A 25,227-nucleotide genomic window follows, 5' to 3' on the forward strand; every position below is an offset into this window, starting at 1 on the left:
TCATTCTCCAAAGTTAAACATCTCAGCTTCTTTCTCCTTCCAGAAGGCGAAGCTGCGGTCAATGTATCCACAGATGTCCCCACTGTTGAAGCTGCCCCGTTGGGAGTCGGACCCCAGCTTCGGGGCCACAGGTTCTGGGCCACTGCCTTGGAGGGCAGCGTGGGGCAAGGACCCGAGTGGTGTCAGGCCCAGCTTGCGACCAGGCTCCACGTCCCAGGGGGGACCCTGGCTGGAGCCGAAGAAGCGGGCTTTGATGTCCTCGAAGCCATCGGTCCAGGCGCGGCGGCCCGCGGCCACCTCGTCGGTCACTGCCTTATGGAAGGCTCGCACGGCCTCCCAGCCGTGCGCGCCCAGATGCTCGAAAACCTCGAAGCACAGCAGGTGTCGCATCTTGCGCTCCTCGGCAGGCAGGTCGCACTCCAGGAGCTGGAAGTAGCCAAGCATGAAGAGGTCCAGCGAGAGGCTGTTGTAGGGCACGGGTGCCCCGTCCACGTGCGGCAAGAACTGCTCGGGGGACAGGGGCCCGCGCGCCCTGCGGCTCAGCCTCCGCAGCTGCCGGGCCGGCACGTGCGCCATGATGGCTTTCCAAGTGCCCAGCAGGTGGGTGATGATGCCACGCTGCTGCCACAGGTGGCTGAGCCGGGGACCGTCGCTGGGCTGCGGGGAGGGCGGCTGGGGGCTACCTGCGGCCTCGGGGCCCCTGGATCGTGCACGCTGAGCCTCTAGAGTCCTGCAGGCGGCTGTCCTGAGCGCGGGTGTATAGGCGGACTTCTTCCAATGACCGAGGAAAAGCATGACAATGCGCTCCTTGCGCAGGCTGGCCAGGTCCAGCCCCAGACCCGCACCACCCTCTGACGGGGCCTCCTCGCAGCTGATGCCCGAGTCACTGGCCTCCTCCGTGTCGCCTGGCCGGGACTCCCCACCCATCGGGTCGCCTCGGGGCTGTGGCGGTGCGGACCAGCAGCCTCTCAGACACTGGCCGGGCCGCGCCCCCAGCTCACAGGGACCCGAGTTCGAGGCGCAGGGCAGATCCGGGGCGAACTCGAAGTTTCCCCGCAACGTCCGAACTGACACTCCGCACTCCTGGATCTCCCGCTGGGCCTCACTTCGAGGGAGGGCGACAATGGCCTCCTTGCCTGGGTCCTGCGGGGCCGGGGCGAGTGGCTTCTCCTCGCCCTGTGCCAGCCCGTTCATGCCCTTCAGCAGCAGGGACATGCTGCGCACCAGACGACCAATGTGGCTGCACCAGAAGGGCAGTGGCTGCCCTCTGGGCTCCCCCTTCCCGGTTTCCTCGGAGGCTTCAAGTTCAGGCGCCAGAACTGGAGCTTCCTCGACTTCCAGGCAGGGAGCCCGGGGCAGAAAGTGGCTGTTGACGGTGATGCTGACCAGGGGCTCGGGCAGGAGGGCCTGCAGCTGGGCTGCCAGTCGGCCCAGCTCGCTCTCATACTCCTGGCATCGGCGCCGGAGCTGCAGGTCGTTGATCTGCTTCTCCAGGTAGACAAGGTCATCCTCGGTCAGTAGCTCTCCGAAGGGGCCCAGGATGGCCTGGTGCGTCTGCGAATACCTCCAAGTTGCCTGTTCTGCAGGGGTGGGGCCTGAGTCCTGCCTTTGACTCTGGTCCTGGGCACAGGAAGGCTGGGTCAGCAGCCACTACAGATCATAGTCACTAGTACTCTGCCTGGTTCCCTAAAGCCTAGACCTTGGACACCAGCTGGCCCACCCCTGGCTTTACAACGTGAAGCTGGCGGCAGGCCACTCCAGTCCAGAGTGGGAGCCTGGGAAAGATGGGGACTGCTTGCTTCCCATGGTCTTCTAAGACTCGTTGGTGCTAGCTGCCAAGATACCCAGGCCCTCCACTTAACCCTGAGCAGCCCTGTGTGCCTTCTCACCAGCCTGGGGATGGACACTACTGTTCTAGACAGTGTCCTGTCTTCAAGGGGCCAGCACAGAGGCCTCTGTTCTGCTCAAACTGTCACTCCAAAGCCCTTGGAAACCCTCCTCCATATCCTTCTTGTTTCTGCGGAACCTTGAACCCATCTTTAGACGCCTAGGGACTTCCTGGAATACAACCCCTCCCACCACTCCCCCAGCCCCTCCCCCATGCTGTGCTGTGCACTGTAGACACATTTGTTGGAGGACAGGCTGCAGCAGGCAGGAGCCCATAGCATCTGGGAAAAATGTGACTGGTATAATGGAATGATCCTACTTTGGCTTTAAAACCTTAGCCCAGTAGCTTACAGTGCCGAATGGACAGTTCGGCTTTAAACCTGGCCACAGTACAATCCACACGCTTTCAGGGTAAGATTCTAGTTCCACTTGCCCAGACAGCATCCAGAAGCCCTGTGAATGACCCCGGCACTCACAGACTCTTCTCTGTTCAGTCACAGATGCTTTCTAGACACCTGTTATCCCCTCAAGCATGCCCTTCCCCCACTCACTCCAGCACTACGGTCTCTGTTGATCAGCCCTGGTGTGTCCTCACCATACCTCAGGACCTTTACACTTGCTTTTTCTTCTACCTAGAGTGGAAAATACCCTAGACCCAAACAAACTCCCATGGGTCCTCCTCATGCCCTTCTAGCTCCAGCTCACCTGCCCTGCTCTCTTGAGCAATCCCCTTAGAGCCCCCACTTCATACTGCTTTGCCTTCGCCACGGGTTCACTCCCGCCCTGCCCTCACTGGGCTGTGCTTCCCCATTGGCATCTCCGCAACAGTCTAAGCACCAGAACAGTAGGGCTGGCCCCAATCTAGTAGATGACAGAAATCATGGGGCCTACCCCCTCTGAAGCCATAAATGGCTTGCTTGGAGCCCTGCCATCTAGTTTTGAACCATGAATGGCAGGAGAGGAAGCTGGCACCACACAGTAACAGAGTGGAGGACATGTGGTTTGGGCTCCAGGTCTGGGTTGGAGCATCCCACTGGCACCTCCCACTCCTGTGTGGCACTTACTCGGTGGCCATGTTCCCTTCTCCTCACCCCACTCCTCACCTCCATCTCTCCCATCCTCCACCTGCCTATCCCACACCCCATTACTCTATCCCCACCCTACCCCCAATCCCCAACCCGACTCCCCATCTCCCTCTGGTGAGTCCCCACCCTCTTTCTGGAGCCTTGCCCTCCTCCTTAACTCTCTGCCCCTCCCTGTGGTCTCCCAATCCTCCTCTGTCTCCTCCCCTTTGACACCTGATCTTCTGGAGGATGGTCTGCACCCAGGCGAGCCTGCAGCTTCCGCACCATCACCTGCCGCTTCCATTCAGGAATGGGCCGGCCACGCTCATCCTGGGTGGGCACCAGCATGTCAAGGTCTCCTGAAGGCAACCCATCCAGCTGCAGAGTGGCCAGGCCATCAAGGGAGTCCCGGGGTTCCACCTCAGGGCCCTGTAGAGACAGGCAGGTGACACGCCCTGAGGGGACCTAAGATTGAGCAAGGTGAAATTCCCAACCCCTCCAGTCCCTCACCTAATAAAGGTGAGGCCCTGAGTAGAAGGATGTGCTTATGCCCCGCCCCCTATCTAGGGGGTGTGGTCTTACGTGGCCTGGATGAGATTGCCTAGGGCATGTCATATAGAAACAGCTAAACAGGGTAAAAACAGCAGTGCACATAAAGCCTGCCCACCAGTTCTCCAGTGCAAGACTTATCTGAGCCTTTGTTGAACTGTGTGCTGAGAGGACCAGCATCACTTGGTGGTTATCAGAGTCCTCTGGAACTCAGGGAAAGGTGGGGCTGGAAAAGTGGGGGTAGGTGGACACCACTTTCTCCAGAGGAGCAGACTCCAGAGCCTTCCTGCAGCTGTCTGGTTGCCTCTTGCGACAGCAGCTTTCAACCCTGAGCCCAGAGGTCAGGACTGAGATGACAGAGAAAGGCTCTGTGTTTCCTGTGATGGGGCCTGGTTGCTGCCGCCCTGAGATTGTCTTTTGAAAACTTGGGGGTGGTCAGAGCTGTCCAGGCTGAGAGAACATGGGGTGTACTAGTCTTCAAGTGGAGTGACAGGGAGTGAGTGGAAGATACTCACCTGAAGGGCATCTGAGGTGGTGACCCTTAGAGGGGCTGTGCAGGCCATTGGTTCCCTTCGGACAGGCTGAGCAGGCCAGACTGGGCTGAGAGTTACAGCTGCAGAAGACAGCTGGAGTCAGAGGGGTGTCAGAGGGCAGGCAGGGGTACAGGAGAGCAGAGATGCCAGCCTGGAGCTCCTGGACCCACGCCAGCCCTAACCTTCCAGGAACACTAGGCTTAGAGCCCAAGACCCTTCAGCTCTGCCCTCTGTGGTCAGAGCGAAGTGGTACAACTAGGATCCTCATAGAGGCCTCAAGAGGACCTGCCCCATCTTGGCCACCAGGAAAGCTTGTGTGTTATTTGGTTCTGCCTACTGTAGCACCTCCCAACTTCTCTGCAGCCTGGGCAGAGCCAGGAGCCCATAAGACCTGAAGGTTACGGGACCTAGCCCAGCTGCATCAAGCCCAAATCCTGTCCTCTTACTAATCCATCCCTTATGCCCTATAAACACACATTAGTGCCATGGCCCTGAGCTGTATCACACCCTAGGCAAGCACACAGACCCATTCACAGACATACTCACAGCTAGACACACACACACACACACAGAGGTAGATTCACACAGACAAATGCATGCTCACATACAGAAACACACACACAGGTAGACTCAGACTATTAGGGTCACACACACAGTAAAACACAGGTAGACAAAGACACATGCATGCTCGCTCACACACACAGAAACACAAACAGGTTGGCACATACATGCTCACACAGACATGCTAGACACTCATGTGCAGACATATAAGTATATCCGCAGACATACATGCACACTCATATAAAGACAGACATTCTGATACAGACACACTAGACAGTCATGTGCAGACACACAAGTACATATATAGACACACATAGAGCCATACATGCACACTCACAGAAGACATACACTCAGACACAGACACACACACAGAGACATAAAGGTAACATACACACTTGCCCACACAGGCAGACACAAACATGTGAGCATGTTGCTGTAACTTGTTCACTGGTCAAGATGTGGTGCCTGCCCTCTAATGGCGTTTTGTAAGGGTTAGTCACAATCCTCTAAAGGCGGTGGTCCTCAGTTGGCAGGCCCTCTCGATCTCCTGATGCTCACTGGCCTGCTGAGCTCTCTGGCCTGGGTCTCACTGAGATCACTTCCTTTTATTTCAGGTTACTGTCATTATGGCATCCAAGATTGAAAATGTCAACCTTGGAGACTGCAGAAGCAGCCTGGGAGGAGTTCTGAGAAAGGGAAGCTCTAACTGCTCAGTTGCCTGAGCCTAGCTCCTCTGAGAAGATCCTCCCAGTTGGATCTGCCACCCTCTACACCTCGCCCAGACCGGTTCTTCTGTGGCCAAGCACTCACATGAGGGGCTCCTGGGTCCTGAGTCCCCTCTTCTTTCGTCTTCCAGGGAGAGTTTTGCAGCCAGCAGTGGAGGAGGAGGAAATGGCGGGGGTGGGGGTGTCATCAGGACTGGCACCTGGGGAGGGACAAATCTGGTTGGTGGAGACGCAGGTGAGTCTGGACTTGGGTGGGTCTGTCCCAGCTCTGCCAGACAAGCATGGAGGGCCTCCTGGAGCATGTGCGGTTCAGAGGGCCTGGAGAGAAGTGCCCAACAGGGAGCTCCAGGACCCTGTCCCTCTTGTTTCTTCCTGCCCACCCACGCTGGGTGGCTGGGTTTCCTATCAGTCTGTACCCCCCACCCATTTCAGAGCCCAGTTCAGTGTCCCCTAGAACAGCCTTACTCCAGGACTAGATGCTGGGTTAGCTGTGCTCTCCTCTCTCAGCCCACACAGATTGGACCATGTACACACGCAGGCTCACATGTCCCCTGTGACTAAGCTTCCCTCCCGAGACTCTCCTGCCCCTCTACTTGACATGGGCCTGAGGGCGACTTGGAGTAGTGAATTCAGTGTGATCCAGTAAGGAGGGGGTGGGGGTGGCAGGTCCCTGTAAGGATGTCATCAACTGAAGATGTCAGGACCCAGGGAGCCTGAGCACAACCCCTAAGTTGTGCCCAAGGCTGAGCAGCTGTCTCGGGGAGCCTGGCCTTGGAGAGTCCTGCTGCCCAGTCTTCCCCAAACTACTGCATCATTAGTTGGCTTGCCCAACCACTAAGAGGACAGATATGCTGGTTGGGCAGAGAAGCGAGATGGGATACTTGGAATTCTTCTAAGCCCCTAATGCTGAGGTTCTGGGACCGTATACCTCAGGCAGAGGTGCAAGTCATGACCTATATTCAGTGTCCAAGCCCCACCAAAACAGGACCATAAAAGATGGGAGAGGCAGCCCCTCCATGTTTAGGCTGGGTAGCCATCCGTTCTTGGCTACCTCTATGAGACCACTGGATGGATGAGTCATGCTGCCCAGAGTAGCTCTAGTCAGTTTCAGCTGTGAGACCTGACCAGGGAAGCTGAAGATCCTTGTTCCTACTAGTTCTGGCTAGGAAGATGAGATGTGAGGCCATTGGCTCATCTCATATCCCCCCAAGTCTTCTAAGCTGCGCTTGGCACCTTTTGGCTGAGAGCTGATGTAGAAGGCTTCTTGACTCCGTCTAGGATGGAGGCACCCAAGTTTGGGGGAAATGCATTACATCGATGCCCTCTGGCATGCAGATGCCCAGATTCTGGCTGCAGCTAACAGGGCACACATAGCATCCCTCTGAGTATCTACCCCACAGCCATGCCTAAGCCTTAACACCTCCCTTTGGGGGGCAGATGAAGCCAAAGTAACTGCCAGGCCCCTAAGGTGGTGCTAGTGAGACCCCCCCACCCCAAGCAGGGAAGGGGTTCTGGCTTGAACCCGCCCTAATTCAGAACATGAGATCCCACAGCCAGGATCTGTGTCAGGAACCTTCTGTGGCTTGGATTATTACTCTGTTGTACCTGCTTTCAAATTTTCCCTACATCAGCAGAGATGGCCTTCAGCCTGTACCTCACAGTCCAGGCCGGCACCGTCCAGGCCAATCCTTGGCTTCTTTGGGCCACTCCTCATTCATGGCTAGGGTAGCTGTGTCCTGTTCTTCAGTCCCATTCCACCCGACACCCTCAGCTTGCCAGGTCACAAGAAAAAGATAGCAGCACAGACCCCAAATGCCCACTTATGCACCTCACTTATCCTGGAAATCTGCAGAACCCAGGAAGCTACACGTGGGGCTGCAGGGCTGGAACATCTGCCTGCTTCAGCATGGAGGCTCTCAGAAGCAAATGCTGGCCATCGGAGCACAGGGAGCCGTGGGTGTCCCGGTCCCAGCTGTCAGGGGCTGTGGAAGCTGTGCCCCCGGAGTGGGAGGTATCACATTAATATTTGAAGGTACAGGTGTCAGGTGGCCATCAGGCTGGGGCCGGGCATGGGATCCCTTACCACGGAGCCTTAGGCTCCAGAGTAGAGGGCTAGGGGTGGACCTCTGGGAAGTGGAGAACCTAAGATCACCCAGAGGAGCCCAACTTGCAGTGCCTCTCTCAGCACACAGTGGGGGACCAGAGGCTGTCCAAGGGCTCACAGCTGCAACACATGGTTGGGGGAGGGGAAGCAGAAGCTCTAGGAGACAGTTCCTGGGCCTGACAATCTCTACAGATGCTGAATTTGACCCTTAAGGGCTGTCACAGGGGTGACCCCATAGGACAGGAACAATCTGAATGCTGTGAACACCTATGGGGAGCTGTCCCAGGTTCAGGGTTCTTTGGAGGAAACACACACCCACCAAGAACATGGCAGCCATCTGGACATCAGCATAGCAACTGGGGTGGGACCCTCACCTGGGAGCCTCAGCTCCCCTCCTGGCCATTTAATCTATTGACAATAGAATAGACAAGAAGTGCCCTTGCCCACCTCACCCAGGAAAGATCGAGGGGCTTAGGGGGTAATGGCAGGACAGAGATGTGGGATGTTGGCCTGGCCTGGGAGACCAGACTCCAGTCACAGAGTAGCCCCACAACTTGTGGACCTCAGGACCCGTGTTAATCGGGCCCTGAAACCCTCTTCACCACTAAACAAGAAAGGGAAGCAGTATAAACTCCATGTCCTGACAACATGTGGGTTGTTGAAAGTGATGCATTATGGGGGAATATCTGACTGTATCTATACAAGAAACCACTAGTGCTGACCTCTCTGACTGTGGGCAGGGAGAAACCTGACTGTGGCGGCCCCCAGGAAGTAGGAGCCCCCACACCCTTGCCTCTCAGTCTTAGCCATGGACCCTGAGGGAATCCTTAATATAGGAGGGGGGTAGGTGCCAGATTCCATCCTTTAGTCCTAATGGCTGAGCGTATCATGCCTGGGACAGCTGTTCTGAAGGTGGCCGTCCCTCAGGCTCCACTGCCCGCCATCTCTCTCCTTGTTTTTGGTGAGATTTGAGCATTGCTGAGCCCGCCATGCATTAATCATGGAGAGCAGCTGTGGCGAGCTGGGTTACAAGCCTGTAATGCCACCCGGGCTGAGAAAATCATGACCTCAGACGGAGCTGGACACCATTCACCACAGCTGAGATTCCATTACTGTGGGCAGTCACCTCCACTCTGCCCTGAGACAAGACTTCCATCCAAGGAAGTCCCCAGCCCTCGCTAGCTCCAGTTTCCCCACATCCATGAATGGGACTCTAGGTCCCTCTGCAGAGAGAAGAGGGGCACTAAGCTAAGGCCATCATGACAGAGCAGGAGAGGAACATTGCTTCTGCCCCCAGACGAGGTCTTCAGACCCGCTTTGAGGATGAGGAAGTCAAGGCCGGTGCTCTGTGCCCAAGAGGATCCAGCATCACCCTGGTGGTGGGAGTGAGCGCAAGGTAGGCAAGCAAGGTAACCCAGCAACCAGGGATGAGGGCTGCATTCCCTGGGTCTGGAGGCCTGCACAGATATCATCCAGCCCTGTAATGATTGGCTAGCATCTCTGCAATAGCCTTCAGATTCCGACTGACACCAGGGAGTCAGGCTATCAACTAACAGAGAGATGAACGGGCAGCAAGCTACTGTCTCAATAGCCTCTGGCTTCTGTCCCACCTAGAACAGGAGGCCCAACCTCTTACTGTGCAGAGGGACACTGAGGTCCAGGGAGAAGCATGGCCTGAATCCCCCCAGGGCTCCATGCAGGCCCCACACTCAGCAGAGGGTGCCCCAAGGTCCCACAGACCCTCGATGTGAAATTCTCACTGAAGGAGCATAGCTCTTGACACTGACATCTTAGCACTCAAGCTGCCTCTCCTGGGCCCACAAGTCCCCTGGGAGCAGCTCAGGACAGTGGTGTCCGGGGAATAATGGGTTTCACCATCTCCTCAGGCCCACAGGAGAGCGCAGGTGCAGACGACCTCTGCATATTGCATTTCCATCAATATTACATCAGGTGCGCTCCCCCTGCCGCCAGCCTACAGCTGACAGCCGGTCCTCCCTCATGAGGTAGGAGGCCCAGAGGACAACTCTAGCATGGTGGGGTCAGGCACCCCTAGCTTTCACCAGGCTCCATGAAGACGACACGATGGCCGCCAAGCTCCAGCCCTAAATGTGAAGTTCTGAATGATTTCAGGATATACACCACTGAGCCCACACAAGGCCCAGGGTCAGGCTTGCAGAGCCTGGGTGGGTGCCCATATATGAACAGGAAGGAAGATATTGGTGTACAGGAAGTGGATGGGCTGTGTTAGGCTATAGGGGAGTCATCCATGCAGACCTGGGAGTACCAGGTATTGCAGTTCCCAGGCATGATGGTGAGGTGCTGCCTTGGGTCCTATGTAACATCAAAGACACAGCTAGAGCCAGATCGACCCCAAGAAGGCAAGATGGACTGGCTGCCCTCAGCCTGGGGAAAGGGGAGCATGCAGAGACCCTCTCCCTGAGGTGGGGTAAGATCCAGGAGGGCCTGGCTGGCTGTACCAGGCTACGGAGATGGAAGGCCAAGAGCCTGCTTGCACAGAGAGCTCTGGCCTTGAAATTCATATCACGTCTGGGGTGGGGGCTTAGTCAGGGACTTTTGGAAGGTAGGTGGGACCTGGTATGAGGGAGTAGGTGTTCACTCAATGGGCACAGGAGAGCAGTCACCCTTCTACCTCCTGATCTCTGCAGCTACCCAGGACAGGGCAGATCTCAGTGAGGACAGGAGCCGGGCATTTTTCAGTGGGTGGGGTGTCCCTAGGCCCAGAATGTACAACCCTGAACACTTTCCAGAAATCACCCATGTCACCTTTTGCCCCAATCCCAGCCAGGGCAGGGACCAGGCATTGACAGCCAGTCTGATCCATTTCCGAAACACTTGAATCCTAGGTTCTGAGACTTCCACCCCAGGAGGAGCCCCACATGAGTCCTCGTGGCCCACATAAACTGCACTGCGCTGTGTCAGGCTTGCTACGTGCGGGTTTCAAGCAGTAAAATTTGGCTATGACTATGTGAGGTACCTAGCACCAGCCAAAGGGCCAGTGAGGGCTCTCCTTCCGTTGGTTCCTGAGATTCTGAGGGGACTTCCCCATGGGAAAAGAACCATGGAATGCTCCTAGTGAGCACTGGGGGCCCTTACCTCCTGGACCTCAGTGCTCTCACCTGAACATGGTGAGTCACCTTCCTGAAGGAGTTGTACCACTGATGAAATTCATCATGGTCTCTGCCTTGGGCTGGAAGGGGAGAGAGGGATTGGGTTGGGGGTACACTGGGAAGAGTTTGGTCCAAGTCCCTGAACTTCGTCCATGAGGAATACCTTCCAACCTGCCCCGCTCCCCTGTCTTCTTCCTCTGGCTGCCTGTCACACTAACCCAGTTCTCTGTGAATTCCCTTATCTGTTCAATCGGGCAAATTCCTGTTGGATTCTGTCCTGTGTTGGGCACAGAAGACCAGTTAGGATACTCGAGGATTCTGGCTCTGAGAGTCACAGGGTGACCCTGCTGCCACTAGAGAGTTACCTCAGACTGCGTGGGGTCTTGCTTCCAACTCTAAGCATGCTGATATAGCATCCCCAAGACATAGACAACATTTCTATGGTCCACACACCAGGCATGATTTGTCCAGTGCTGGCTCAGCCCCCAGCACAGCCTATCCCCATCCCAGGACCTTCCCACCACAGCTCCTGCCCTGGCTTCTGCTTCCCTTGGCTGACTGAATCACTGACTGAATCCTTCCAAGGCTTTTGTTCCTGGCAAGTGTTGGAGGTGAGAGAGATGTGTTAAATGAGTGTTGTAACCAGCCACTAGCCCACCTTCCCAGTCCTCCAGGATAGACAGGGCCCCTGAGGTTTTACTGGCCGAGACATTTCCCGCAGGAACTGGGCACAATCCTGGTGTCCGTGATACTCTGCCAGGTCCATCGCTGTATACCCATCTTCATCCCGCAGGAAGGGGTCTACATGGTGGGAGAGCAGGGTCTGGCAGCACTGTAGAGAAAGAAATACTTGATGACACACATGGCTCACTGGGTGTCAATGGGGACATTCAGGCCACCTCCCTGGCTACAGACTTGGTCACTTGGCAGCCTGCCTTGGAGGGACCCACTCAAGTCTTTCCCTCATAGACCCTTTCTATGCAAATGAGACATCTTCCTCAGGTGAGTGGCCAACTCCTCCAGAGCTCATGGCTTAAGCAAAGCCTAGCTGAGGAATAGGCATGAGGTAACTAAGCCAGATAGACTGTGGGAAACTCCTGGGATAGCAGGGGGGGGGGGGGCATGGTGACTAGGACGGGAGGTAACAGGGTCTGCTGAGCAGATGACACATCGAAGAAGGGCAAAGCATCAAGTTTGGCCCCAGGTAGTGTTGGATAGAGAAGGCGCAGCCTGGACTGAATGGTAGCCTGGGCAGGGGGTTGTGGGGAGGAGGACTCTGCCAGTATGAAGGACTCCTGGGTGCTGGGACCAGTGGGCAGAGGTGGCTGGTGAGAGATGACCAAGGTACAAGCCTCTGAGGAGGCCATAGCAGAAGAAAAGAGGTGAGCAAATGGATCTACTACAGGGAAGGGAGGGGCAAGTGGGGCCATGGAAGGATGATTCACACTGTATGCCTTCTGAGGATAAAGAGGGGGAGAAGTGACGATGTTGAGACCGGGAGATGAGGGAGGCCGGAGGAGGGCCTCAGCTCACACTCAGTTTCACTCTATACTACAAAGCTGCTGACAAGCAGGGCTATTTCCCCAGTAGCCTAAAGAATGAGGAATCAAGGAGACCAGGAAGTGAATAAAAAGCTCTAATTGACAAGCCCCTGTTGTAGGCTAAAGTCACCTATGAGCCAGCGGGCTGCCTCATGCTTTAAGGTGGAGAAACCTCTAGCCTGGAATGAAGGTTAAAAGGGACCCAGGCTTGTAGCTCTCCCACTTGTGTGGTGCAGGAAATGAAAAACCACTCCAGTCACAACTACAGACCATTCTCCGATTATACTGTCCAGCACACAGCCAATAGAAATGAAGGATGCACGGGAACGGCACTGGATGACCCCCAACAAACGGGCCCAGAAAAACCACCGTGATCCTGACTGAAAGAAATAAAACCCAAGTGTGAAAATTTAGACATGGTATCCTAGACAGTAAAAGTGATACAGGGCTTGGGATGTGACTCAGATGGCAGAGCGCTTGCCTAGTATGCATAAAGCCCCAGGCTTTACCCCTTGCCCTGAAACAGGTGTGTCGGTGCACACCTGCAGGCGCACACCTGCAGCACCTGTGACCCCAGCACACCCAGGTGGAAGCAGGGCGATCAGGAGTTCAAGGCCATCCTCAGCTGCATAGTAAGCTCAAGGCCAGCCTGGCATATGTGAGACCTTGTCTCAAACTTTTAAAACAAGCAGAACTAAAACCAAGCTAACAAATAACTGATACGTAGATTGAAAATGATGGGGGGGGGGTGTAAAGACATGACTACAACTAAGACCGGAGGCTGAACTAGTAAAGAGAACATTGGTCAGAACTGAACCATGGGAAAATAATTATACCAAACGAACTCCCTAAGGCCCAGAAAGACAAATGTCCCATGTTCTCTCTCATATGTGGATTCGGCTTCAAATCTTGTGTGTGTTTAACCTGAAACGTAAGAAGCCAGGAGGCTAAAAGGGGCCTGAAGGGCCTACATCAAGGAAAGGAGGGTGTGTTAGAGAAAATCAGTGAGAGTATTGGAACACTTGGAGGTAAAAAGGAGTGTGGGGGTACGGGGGAAATGATCAGGAAGGCTAACCCTGAGAGACAGTGTGCAAAGCCATGGGGAAGCCACCTCACGACCCAGCTGAAAAAGTAATCACAGAATACGTGTGATATGCAAGAAGAGGAGGGATTCTGGGAGTTAAAGGAGTGAGGGTAGGAGTGGGAGGATGAGGAGAGGTGGGGGTAGGAGAGGGGGTAGGAGGGGGTAAGAGATGGGGTAAGAGGGTGATAGGAGGGGGTGACAGGGTAGGAAAGATGTGTTAGTCAAAGCTAAGGATACATGAAATCACCCCCTGCAAACCTACTGGCTAGTAAACCACATTCAAAACATAACTTTAAACAATGTAACTGAGACATTGAAGAGAGACCCAAAAAACGAAACAGAAAACCCAGCAGACATGCGCTATCAGGACAGGCATCCTTCAGGGGCCTGAAGTAGTCTCCAGACTGTGGCATCATTAAGATACAGTGAGGTTTGAGGAGGCTGGACCTACTAGAAGGATGCTGGGTCAGTGGGGTGTACTCTAGAGGGATATTGGGACTCCAATCCCTGTTCATTCTCTTTCGCAGAGGTGAGGTACACCGAGCTGAGCTCCATCTCATGTGTTCCCTTCATGATGTTCTGTGTGGCCACAGGCCCACAGCACCAAGAAAGAGTGACCGTGGACTAAAAACTGTGAGCCAGAACAAACTTCCCCTCCTAGTAAGTTGTGTATTCTCCTTAATTGAATGCAAACACTGGATAGTAAAGTCAAACACACATAATATGAATCCCAGAAGAGAGTGTGGAGCAGAAATGCTGCCTGAGAGATAGTGGATGAGGTCCCTATAGACAGATGGCAGACACCAGAGCACAAATCCAGGAGTCCCAGCAAATCCCTGGCAGTATAGCCAGAGGCCCACCTGCCTCCTGTCCCCTCACAGTAGACAGACTGCAGAAAGCACAAGCGAAGGGAAGAGGATGATTTCAGAACACAGGCCTTCTAACAGACAAAGGCTAGGAAGCAGCAAATGATCATTTTCAACTGCATACATTTAAAAAAAAATTAAAATGGCTGAAAATTACCAAGTCTTTTTTTTTTTCTTTTCTCTCCCAGACAGGGACTCCTAAATTACCCCTGGCTGACTTCAACTTTGTTATGTAGCTAAATCTGAACCCCTGATCCTCCTGCCTCCACCTCCCAAATGCTGGGGTGGCAGGTGCGCCTCTCACCACACCACACCATAGCTGGCTTCCAGCTACTAGTTTATTTCTGGCAAAGGTACCCCTCACTACCGAAGAGGACATAAAGACATTTGGAGGCAAACACACATACACAAAGAAGGATGGTTCTCAGCCACAAAGCCACACTGAAGGAGTCCCCAGATACACCAAACCACAGGACAGCAATTCCACACGGGAGCTTGATCTGCAGGCGCTGGCGAGAAGATGTGAGCTTGTGGGTTCGTTTTATTTAAAAAGAGAAAGACTGAAGGTTTGTAAAGCTGTAGAAGCAAGTGTTGGAGGTGGCCCTCCCCCAGTCCGCATGACCTGTTCTCTCTCCCAGCTGCTCACACTGGTCTTCACCCTCTGCCTGGTGCCACAGTGTCCCCAGCTGGAGGCCCAAATCTGAGCTGGGAGCAGGGAGCACACAAGTCCTTCCCATGAGCCCACGTGTGCCAGGCTCCAGCCCTAGCTCCCAGCCCCTGTGGGAGCCTCGGCTGCTTCAGGGTTGGAGAATGGGAATGAGGAAGCTAAGAATTTTTCCAGGGTCGTGATGATGACTGCATAGCCTCCATCCACCTGCTCCACAGCTGCCCTGTGGACAAGCAGGGGCTCGGGGTCGCTGAGGGCAACCGTCCTGAATCCTCAGCCCCAGGACACCCTGAGCCTTCTGTTCCCAGCTCTTCCTAATACCTCACTCACTCTTCTAACACAACACCATGTGCGATAGCACCGACCCGTACACATCGCTTCTAAATAATTAAAATCCTGCACTGGAAACCAGGAGGGCCAGCTGGCTGAATCAGACTCAGCGGAGAAACGCAGAGAAAGGGATGGAGCCCCAGGTCTCCTGTTGGGCTTTTCATGGGGCTCCCTTCTCTGTCCATGCCTCTGACTTCCAGCTCTGATGTTCTGTACAGTACTCCTGCCCACAAGAAGGGAGTGGATGTAGAAGACCAGTGAATGGCCATCGACCTGTATTGTGAAAACCCTTAACATTTCCTATCTGTTCACACAAGGTCACTGGGAATTGCGGACCCCTCATTAATTAATAAGCTAAATAGAAATCTTTGCCACAGGCTCACTTCATAAGTTGCATCAAGATTACATAAAAGGTGTTTTGTTGTTGTTTGGGTGCTTGTTTTGCTTGTCCCTTTTGAGATAGAGTATCACTCTGAGGATGGCCTCAAACCTGCAATTCTCTCCCTTCTGGTCCCCAGGTGCTGGGGTTATAGATATTACCACTATGCCTAGGTGGCAGGTAACAGCTTGATTTACCTGTATGCAGAATCATTACAAATTTAACAGCCAGAAAGCCAGGCTGTTGTAGCTGGTGTGTAGTTCAGTGGGTCGAGTCCTTGTCTACCATACAGGAAGCTCTGGGTTCAGTCACCAATACCGCCTAAACCAAGGTCTCAGCAGGCAGGAGAGAGAAGCCGGAGGGCTGGAAGTCCAAGTTCATTCCCTGCTACAGAGTGAGTTTTAGGCTACACAAGACTCTTTTTAAAAACAAAGCCAGCACAGCTTCTCTGCCTCTTAGCTGAGAACAAGTGTAGCGTCAAAACCAAGAGGTAAAATAAAATAAAACAGTATCAGAGCACTGAAGCTCTAACATCAGGCCCAGCAATTGCTGTCACTGGCCTCAGTTTTAGAGCTGAGATGAAACTAAATGCCTGTCCCCTCAATGTATTCCATGGAGCCTTTCCTAGAAAGGGAACTTTTCTCACAACCCTCGTGGGTCAGCCGAGCACTTTACACTCGAGCACATGCACATTTGAGGTCTAACTGTGGCAGTGAGGTGTTTTGAGGCCTTTGCTCAGATGGTCACAAGCTGGGTTTTCACATCTGTGTGTTGAGCCCTGAGCCCTGAAGAGATTCACCCCTGCAAATGTGTTCTTCACTGAGCAGGGCTGTTCTGGTAGAGCTAGCCTTCCTGTTCCCGACACGAGGACCCCAATCACCGTAACCACCCGAGCCAGTCCCGAGTCTAGGACCCTACAGAGGGATTGCCCCCACAGAACCCACGGACGCTGACAAAGACGTCTAGCTCTGTGTCTGTTGAGAGAGTGACTGTGAATGAGGGAGGATTGGGCATGCGTGCATCACAGGCACGAGACACAGAAGATGGCTGAACCTCCACAGGGTAGGGCATTGGTGGGTATCCCTGGGCTTTCTCCCTGGAGTTAAAGCTAACTGTCAGTTATAACCAGTCACACATCTGGCCCAAAGCAGCCTCACAGGTGTCCTCTCTTCCTCACTGCCTGTCCTACCACAGTGTGCTCCTCCAAACAGCGTCCTCAAAGTCACCTGTCCTCATGTCCTAATACAGCCTTCGATGGCCTCCCTACACCACATTATGGCCTCCTGCCCATAATTTCTCTCCTCCAAAAGCCTTGCATCACCCTACCATCTTTTTGGCCTCACCCAGTCCACTCCTTCCCATGTGCCTTTTCTTCAGGAGCCTCCTCTCTGTGGCTTTTTATATACTGGTTTACTGATACAGCTCACACACGGTCCTCCCATCTAACACATGTGAGATCCTCCCCCTCAGGAGTCGGCAACAGTCTTCCTCAGGCCCCACCCAGGACCAGTTAAAACCAGAATTGGGGATGGAGAGAGCTGCTGGCACATTTTGAAGTTCTCTTGAGGTTAAGCTAAGCTGGAGAACCAGGGCTCAGGCCAGCGCTGCAGGCTGCACTGGCACCCATGTCTTATGAAGCCTGACCTAGACTGATTATGCCTGTCATGGGACAGAGAAGGTTTGAAAATGGAAACAGGAAGTACTCATTTGAACACCCATGGAAACAGGGATCCAGCCAAGCATTGGGTAGAGGAAAGGCTGGACCCTGGAGCAGATGCACTGGACTTATTTCTATGTATGTGTGTGTCTTGCTGGTGTGTGTATGTGTACAGGCGTGCCTGGTGCCACCCCAGCCTTTGGTCTGCTCTCGTATGCCAGGAGGCAGGAAGGCAGGAGCTGCTGAGGACATGCACTCTTGCGAGTCCTGGATTCTGTAAGACTTAAGGGAGGGTACACTCCTCTGAGGACTCCTTTCCGTGGAGCTGGCTACTCTTTATTTGCTTCATGGGCTTCTGTACAGTCTCATATGGGAAACTATCTGACTGCTTAGGAAAAGCCCTGGACTTCACTGCCCTGCACACCTTTCCCTAAAAAGGAGCTGGGGTGTGCTTGGGTGGGCCCTGATGACCTGGCAGCCCCAAGGGTGGGGTGGGAGTGACTCCCCTCTTCCAGCTCCCAGGATGTTTTATCCTCACCAGACAGGACAGAGAGGGTTCGCAGGGACTCTGGCAGGCTCCTTATTCCTCCAGGCTAACCTGGGGACAGAGGTGGAGTGAGCTGGGCAGGCCCTGTGGAGAGCAGAGCAGGTGAGAGGCAGCCTCTGCCTAGAAGGCAGAGGAGGTAGAGAAAGGCCCATGGGTAGAGGCTATGGACTGGCCAGGGTTGCCTTTAGTGATCCTGTGGTGGCACTATGTGGAGTTCTCTTGTTTGGCATTGCTGAGGAGTCTCCCTGAATACTGGGGATCCTGCTAGGGACAGCTGCCCAAACTCTGACCCATGCGAGGACACTTGGATTGTCTCCAGTGACAATCCCCATAGATGAGTCGAGTTGGCCTGGAGACTTGCAGGGCAACCTTGGCAAAAATCAGTAACTCAGGAGGAATCCAGGAAGCAGGTAGGAGGGGTTGGGATGGAGCTCAGGTTTCTCAGGGAAGGAAGGGGAGGGGAGAAGGAAGCTGCCCGGGACCAGACCCAAACAGGACACCAGCAGTCTTGTCCCTCAGAGCTTGGTGCTTCCTCATCTGTGACATTTTCACCCTTGCATGTCCTGAGTCTGGAGATTCATTCCTAGAAACTGGGCCACCTGGGCCAGGTTAGCTCATATAGCCTTCAACCACACATCACCAAGCTAGCCTGGAGCAGGAAACAGGGATTTTTCTGAGCCAATAGCTTCCCCCATAGTTCATGACCTAGGGATGTGCTCTGCCTGCTCCACCCACTGTTGAAGGGTAGTACTGGTATTTGTTCCAAAGGTCTTCTGGGAGGATTCAATGGTACACTGACAGTGCCAGCTCGGAGTCCTAGCCCCTCCCCCACCGCAGTATATACCTCCATGTGTCCATTCTCGGCTGCATCGTGCAGGGGGGTTCCTCCCCAGGAATCTCTCATGATGGGGGCACCCATGAGCAGGAGTCGGTCAAGAATAGGTGTGTGGCCCCCCCGAGCTGCAAAGTGCAGAGCAGTGGCTCCTTCGTTATCCCGTGCTGTCAGGCCGATGTCTGTGAACGTGACCTGTGGAGACAACCAAGGAAGGTAGGCTGTTAGCTGAGGGTAGACCTGGGGTAGTTTCTCTCAGGGAGAAGAGACAGGAACACTCGGAGCAGAAATGGGACTTCCCAGATGTGATCCTCAGTGGGTAGAGGAGATATCTCCAGGAAGCCTTGGTGCAGAGCTGGCTCATCTCACATGCCTTGTGACCCCGGTGACATCCCAAGCCAGGGCAGGTTATGTGAGGACAGGACTTGAACACTGGAAGCCCACAAGCCAAATGCTACAGCAAGAGAGGAACATCACATAGAGAGTCAGCAATAGGAGAGATGGGGAGGATACTGGCACAGGCTGCCCTTGGGTGTCTCAGTTCCTCGGTGGGTGCTGCCAGAGGCCTGGGTGCTATGGCACCTTCCCCCATAGCTCTGGTCCAGAGCCGCTCACATAGCCCGGGGCCTGTCCTGTTGGTCAACACTAGAGTGCTTTGAGGCCTGCCTTCACCTCTGGACATCTGGGATTGTCTTTGACTCTGTTCTGTGGGGTCTGTTAGATGATTGGTGACCCAATCGACAGGCAGGGGAACTTTGGACATTTCCTCATCCAGAATCGCCTTTCTGGTCCTGTGGCCCTGTGGCCACTTTGTCCTCAGACCAGAGTGAGCCCAACTTGACACAATCCAAGGCTTCTCTGTGGACGAATCACCTGTGCCCTGCCAGTGGCCACCACCGTGACCACTTCTCCAATCTCACACATCCAGGTGGCAGGACAGCCAGCTTAACCTCAGACCTGGGACACAGCACAGGTGACGGTCATGGCCCTCAGTGAGTGAGTTAGATTTGCAAGCAAGGCCATGGGCAAAGCTTCAAAGACCAAGCTATTGGGGAACTGGGCAGCCCGGAGCCAAGGCTTTCTCCAGAGGGAACTGGAGTCACACACGGTTGATACCAATGGCTGGGCAGGCATAGCAAGGAAAGCTGAAGACAAACGACATAGTCTCTTGTGGGACTGCGTGAGGGTATCCTGGGTCATGGTTGAGCAGGTGCCTAGAATCCCAAGACTCTGCAGACTCTGCGTGGGATTCTGCGTGAGAACCAGCAGGAGTTTGGTGCCCCTCAGAATCCAGGATCCTGAAAAGCAGTCACGGTCTCCATAGAATTACATTGTTCAGTCACATAGGCCAGGCTATAGGCCTCAGGCCCTAGGGATTTACATACTAATGAAGGCCAGAGGGCGGAGCAAATTAAACATGCCTCCTCCAGATCCTCCCCCAATCCTCCCCCTTTCTCCCTCCCTATATAGCTCAGGACTGCCCTGAGTTTTTGCGGGTACGCCTAGATCCATCTACCATCCGCCATGACAATAAACTTTTCTGGAACCAAGGACTTTCTCGTGTTATTGGGGCCTGCCGCCGCCAAGGCCTCCAGGCTGCTGGAACCATAGGATTCCTCCCGAATGTGGGACCCGCCACAGCGTGGAAGCCCCTCTGGCCTCCCACCGCTGTGGCAGCCTCTAAATTTTCCCCACAGTCTCTGAGACATTGGGGAGGACATCCCCCAGTGTAAGGGGAGCACCGCTCCTTTTGTGTGTCCTCACACTAACTACCAGGCACAGGGAATCCAGCAGACGTACAGGACCTGACCTCCTGATGGAGGATGGAAACAACTGTGGTGCCAGCCAGATGTATTATTGGTCAGATACTAGTTCCAGGGACGCCCAGGGACCTCAGGAAGGTGCAAGGTACAGCATGCACAGATGAGAAGAGGCTGGAGGGAGAGCTAAAGGGTAGCAGGAAGGGGGAGTCCTATTCACAGTCAGAATGATTTTGATCTCAGTCCTCCATGGCTTCCCGGGATCCTCTTGATAGAGCCCCTATCCACCCAGGGCCATCTCTGTCTTAACCACTCTAGCCCAGGCCCAGAGGCCAGGCTTTCCTATCTTTGAGTGTGATGCATCCTCTTCTGGGAAATTGCCTTGAGTCCAACCCCAACCACAATACACATCATGCTACTTCCTACCCACCATAGTCCTCCTCCCCCTCCTCTCCATCTTCCCCTTCCTCCTCCCTTTTCTCTTCAGGGTCCTCCCCAACTCATGGACTCTATGGAATCTCTAATGGACCCTTGTAGTGCCCACTTCTGGAGGTGACTGGTTCTCTGCTGTGAAGGTGAGAAGTCCCTGGCCCGCTCAGGCCCAGCTCTGGATACTCTGGAGTTTAGGGTTTCCTTCTTGGGAAAGGTGAGTGGCTGCCCCAGGGCTCTGGTGAAGGAGGGTTTGAATGTGGCTGAGTGGCTCAGGTCAAGTGCTGGTACCTGTGACAGATCATCAACGCCCCAGAGAAGCACCTACCTCCTAGGAAGGGGCCCTGTCTGCCCTTGGGGCTGCTCTCCATTTCTCCTACAGTCCTGTGGGCACTGCAGAGGTGTGGGGTTCCACCTGACGCTCTAGGTGCTGTGTGTGACCCCGGTGCCTGAGAGCCCCCTTCCAGGCCCATCTGATGCTAGGGCCTGGTCCTCCCGGATGCCTCGATTCCCAGGGTGCCCCCTTACCAGCCAGACAACTAGAGAGTAGTGGCCACGGGCAGCCGCGGCGTGCAAAGAGCTCATGCCATCCAGGGCTCGCAGGCGCACGTCGGCCCCGCAGTCTTTCACCAGAAACTGTGCCAGATGCAGGTGGCCCTCTTGGCAGGCCAGGTAGAGTGGAGAGGCACCGCTGCACGTCCGCTGGTTCACACCACTGTGATGGAAGGAGGGTCATGAGGCCTGTGCCCAGAACTGCCCCCCAGGAGGAGGAGCTGGGGCAGCATCTGGGGGCTTTCTGCAGGCTTCCCTTGGGCTTGGGTGAGTTCTTAGTTCCCAGTGATCAGCTGCAGGGAAGGCCAGTGTCCTACCCCAAACTGACATCATCCTCAGTGACACAGACTTGCCCTTGACCCCTGACACCTGACCCTGTGCACTATGCTGCCCCAGCCTGCCTTTAACTCCTGCCTTGCCTGGGTCAAGCTTACTCATATCAGTTATTTTAGATGGACGGGGGTCACAGTCTTGACTTATTTTGCATTCTCAGCCATCCCTGTAGAGACACAGAATTAACTCCTAACTCCTAAGGGCCCCCTCTGCCTCTGTGCCACTCTGGCTGGTACTGTCTGCAGAGCACCCCTGCCAGACACAGCTCTACCCACTGAGCAGTCTTTGCTTTGTGCTAGTGCTGCGCTCACTGGAATTGGGAGGAGGCGGTCCCCTTAACAGTAAGCCTTGGCTCTTAACCGCTCTTGACTCAAGCATATTTGTCTTCTAGGTCTCTGTCTGTGCCTTGGCCTTGTCTCATCTCTGGGGCCCTTGAGCAGGGTTCCACTCAGGCAACGGAGGCAGCTTCCACAAATACCCTGCAACTGCCAGAAGGGGAAACTGAGGCTGAGAGATGAATGATTTGCTCAAGGAGCAAGGGTTTGGGCTTCTCTCCTTACAAAGCCTGTCTAGCCACCTTGTTCTAGCAAGGTGATATAGGGCTCAGACCAGAACACAGCAAAGGAGGAAAGAGAAAAAATTGAAAACTGCCTGTCTCGGTTGGTGGGGCCGTGCCTTCCCTCATCCACAAACCCTAGAGAGCAGGACACAGGGCATTGGACTGATGAGGCTGATCCAGTCAAGGGATCTCCAATGGGGAGGATGGACCCAGTCAGCATGTTGAAGCTGGTTCCTCTTCCCAAGCACCATTTGGGTGCAGTTCTTGCAGGCCTCTCCCCCTTCAACCTGTACAAGCTGCACTTATATTTAAAGGCCCTCCCTGACCCATGCAGAACTTGTACTGTGCTTTCTGCCCCTGCTTATCCTCTGCCTCTGTTACCACAGGGCCTGCCTCCAGCAAGTCTTCCTGTGCCTCCCCTCTGTACAGCCCCCCTCAGAGGCCAGTCACTGTGGGTAAGGTTCTGGGCTCTCACCTGCTGTGGGCCGCTGTCAGGAGTTTCAGACAGGTCAGGTCACCACTTACAGCAGCGTGGTGCAGTGGCAAGGCCCCTTCCAGTGTCTCCAGTGTGGCTGCATGGCCCTCACGTAACAACCACTCCACCAGGGCCGGATGTCCAAACCGGGCAGCCAGGTGCAGCGGGGAGACACCTGAGGCATCTTGGTCCTACCGGGGGCACAAGCAGGACACTGAGTCTATGCAGGTCCCAGTGCGGCCTGGCTGGGCAGCACCAGCATAGCCAGAAGGTTAGTCTCATGGAGGACCCTGTAATGTCTGCAGCTGACTCTTCTCCAGTTCCTCCATCCCCTACTGAGACTGAAGGAGCACCCTGCGTGAGGAAGGAGCTAGACTAGGCCCCTGGGACCCCACCCTACCCCAGCAGCCTCCCTTCTTCATCAGCTGAGTCCCTGTCCATTCTGCACATGCTCAGAAAGGCTTCTGCTAGCACAGTAATTCCCACCACGACTGTTCCAGGGCACCAGCCTCTAGGCCTCTGGGCTTCTCCCTTCTCCATCATGGTCCCCAAGGCATTTCTCCTCAAGGTGTCAAGCATCTGGTAGAACCTGGCCATTCCCTGAAGGTGCTACGATCCAGTGTGAATCTGGAAATGGATCAGTGTCTGTCTGCCCTCTGCCCTCTGGGTTGTTGGAAAAAATCAATGAACAAGGCCGTGGAGGCTGAAGAAGACTGCCCTATACCATGTGCCAGTGTCTCCATCTCCATCCAACTCTGATGACTGTTTCATGCTCTCAAGAATGCAGCCATGGCTAACAACTCTAAGCCCCTTGCCTGCACCAAGCAGGTCTAGGCATGCAAGCAAATAGGAGGCTCGTAGCTCTGATAGAAATGTTCTAGCAAGATGGTCACCATACTTGAGAGTCTTCCTGCTATCACAGCCTGTGTCCCTAAGGGAACAAGATCCTGAGTGCCCAAAGCCACTTCACAAATCTTGACCCTTTGGAGAACAGGTTCTGTTGATCACGTCTGATCAGAGATGAGATCCCAAACATAGGCAAGGCCATTGTTGGCAGCCCCAGGTGCTCCTTGCTGAGGGAGGTGTGGAAAAACCCCGGTGACTTTTCTGTGCCAGTGCTGGATACATCTGATGTGGCCTTGGTGTTCAAGGGATTTATGCCTTTTTTTTTTTCAGAGCGGGGGATGGGATGGGAGAGACAAAGGCACACATCTCTGACTGAGAGCTCATGGCCTTCTAGGGACTTCCTGGACTCATCTGAGCCAGATTCACAGACAACAGGCACAGAGCTGCCCTGTTCTAGCTTACCTGCAGCCCACAGCCCCCGTCACGGACCAGCCAGCTCAGCTCTGCCAGGTTGCCCGTGGCTGCTGCATCGTGCACTGGTGTGGCCCCGTTGTGTGCCTGCTGGTTTCCCGGCAGCTTGGCTGTCTGCACCAGGAACTTGACACAGTCCAGGTGACCAGCCCGGGTTGCATGATGCACCAGACCAGCCCCCAAATCATCAGTGATGTCCGGTCTCAGGGCACCAGCCTCAAATAGCCGCTCCAAGGTGGCCACATCCCCATCCTTGGAGGCCACCAGTGCCTGCTGCACCTCCATCCTCAAGTCTCTCAGTAGTGGCTTGTGTACAGGCCCAGCAAGGCTTCCTGTTTCAGGCGTGGACGCTGCTGAGGGCTCTGGTTACCTGATAAGCAGCTCCCGGGGCAGATGGGAGACAGCAACAGGGGGGCAGGCTCTGGGGACTGGCCCTCGAAGCTTGGCCCAAGCAACTCGGGCTGGGTGCCTGGAGCTTCCAAGCATGGAGAGTGCAGGCCTGGAGGAAGGGGTATGCAAGTCAGGCCAGCAGATGCCACTGAGCAGCTGGGGCCCTATCATCTACAGAGTGAAGTGAGAGCACCCCTCAGCAGGGCTCCTGGCTGGGATGGGTCTTCAGCCAGCCAGCAGCGTTCACAGCTACAGTCCACTCAGGCTCAGAAACCTGCCCCAGGAAATACTTCAGTGATAGACTAGCAGGCCATGCAGGAGATGTCTCAATTCTCTTTGAAGAATAGACCCACTGCAATAACCTTAGGGTCTAAATGCCATCACCTGAGGTACCCAGGACACACACACACACACACACACACACACACACACACAGAGAGAGAGAGAGAGAGAGAGAGAGAGGGAGACAGATTCTCTGTGTTTATGTGTGTGTGTGTTTACCTGAGACAGGGTCTAAGTTGTGATCTGGAACTCACAGAGAACAGTGGTCTGCCTGTCTCCACCTCTGTTGCTGGGATTAAAGGTGCATGCAACTATGCCTGGCTGGTTTGTATCTGAAACTCAGACCTTGACTCTTCTCAGCACTGATACGGAATGAGCTTCCAGTGGCTGCTGGGTGGTAAAGGCTTCTAAGGTGATAGGATGACCCCACAGCCCCACATTGCCCCCTCTGGCCACAACACTCTTGGAAGTCTGGACCATCCATGGTCCTTGGCTGGGGAAACTAGTGTGGGGTCACTCTGGTGCCACAGGAAGATGCTGACCAACCTCAGGCTACATCAGAAACCTCCTTCCCTTCAGCTCAGACAGACAGACAGACAGACAGACAGACAAGCATACATCAGCCTTGTAAGCAGTCTCCTTTGGCTCAGACAGACAGACGAGCATACATCAGCCT

At 54.6% G+C, this 25,227-nt stretch overlaps 1 protein-coding gene across 1 annotated transcript; it reads right to left on the reverse strand.

Annotated features, from left to right (window-relative positions):
- Espnl (espin like) lies at positions 1-24,164 on the reverse strand. Its single transcript, XM_028755430.1, has 9 exons — positions 23,871-24,164; positions 22,563-22,753; positions 21,172-21,358; positions 18,467-18,649; positions 11,252-11,383; positions 5,405-5,519; positions 4,016-4,113; positions 3,186-3,416; positions 1-1,602 (listed from the first exon to the last, which is right to left on the reverse strand). The coding sequence occupies exons 1-9, from the start codon at positions 24,162-24,164 to the stop codon at positions 1-3; spliced, it is 3,033 nt and encodes a 1,010-aa protein (XP_028611263.1).
- Positions 24,165-25,227: the final 1,063 nt, after the last annotated feature.

Source organism: Grammomys surdaster, unplaced genomic scaffold (genome assembly GCF_004785775.1).
Source record: "Grammomys surdaster isolate TR1022 unplaced genomic scaffold, NIH_TR_1.0 126059, whole genome shotgun sequence".
Lineage (NCBI taxonomy): Eukaryota > Metazoa > Chordata > Mammalia > Rodentia > Muridae > Grammomys > Grammomys surdaster.

Excerpts from the sequence above, each read along its gene's own strand:
- Espnl (XM_028755430.1), bottom strand. The coding sequence starts at position 24,164 with ATGGAGGTGCAGCAGGCACTGGTGGCCTCCAAGGATGGGGATGTGGCC. Across the intron at positions 18,650-21,171 it reads ACTCTCTAGTTGTCTGGCTG|GTCACGTTCACAGACATCGG; the intron begins GTAAGGGGGCAC and ends TTGTCTCCACAG. Across the intron at positions 11,384-18,466 it reads CCGAGAATGGACACATGGAG|TGCTGCCAGACCCTGCTCTC; the intron begins GTATATACTGCG and ends CTTTCTCTACAG.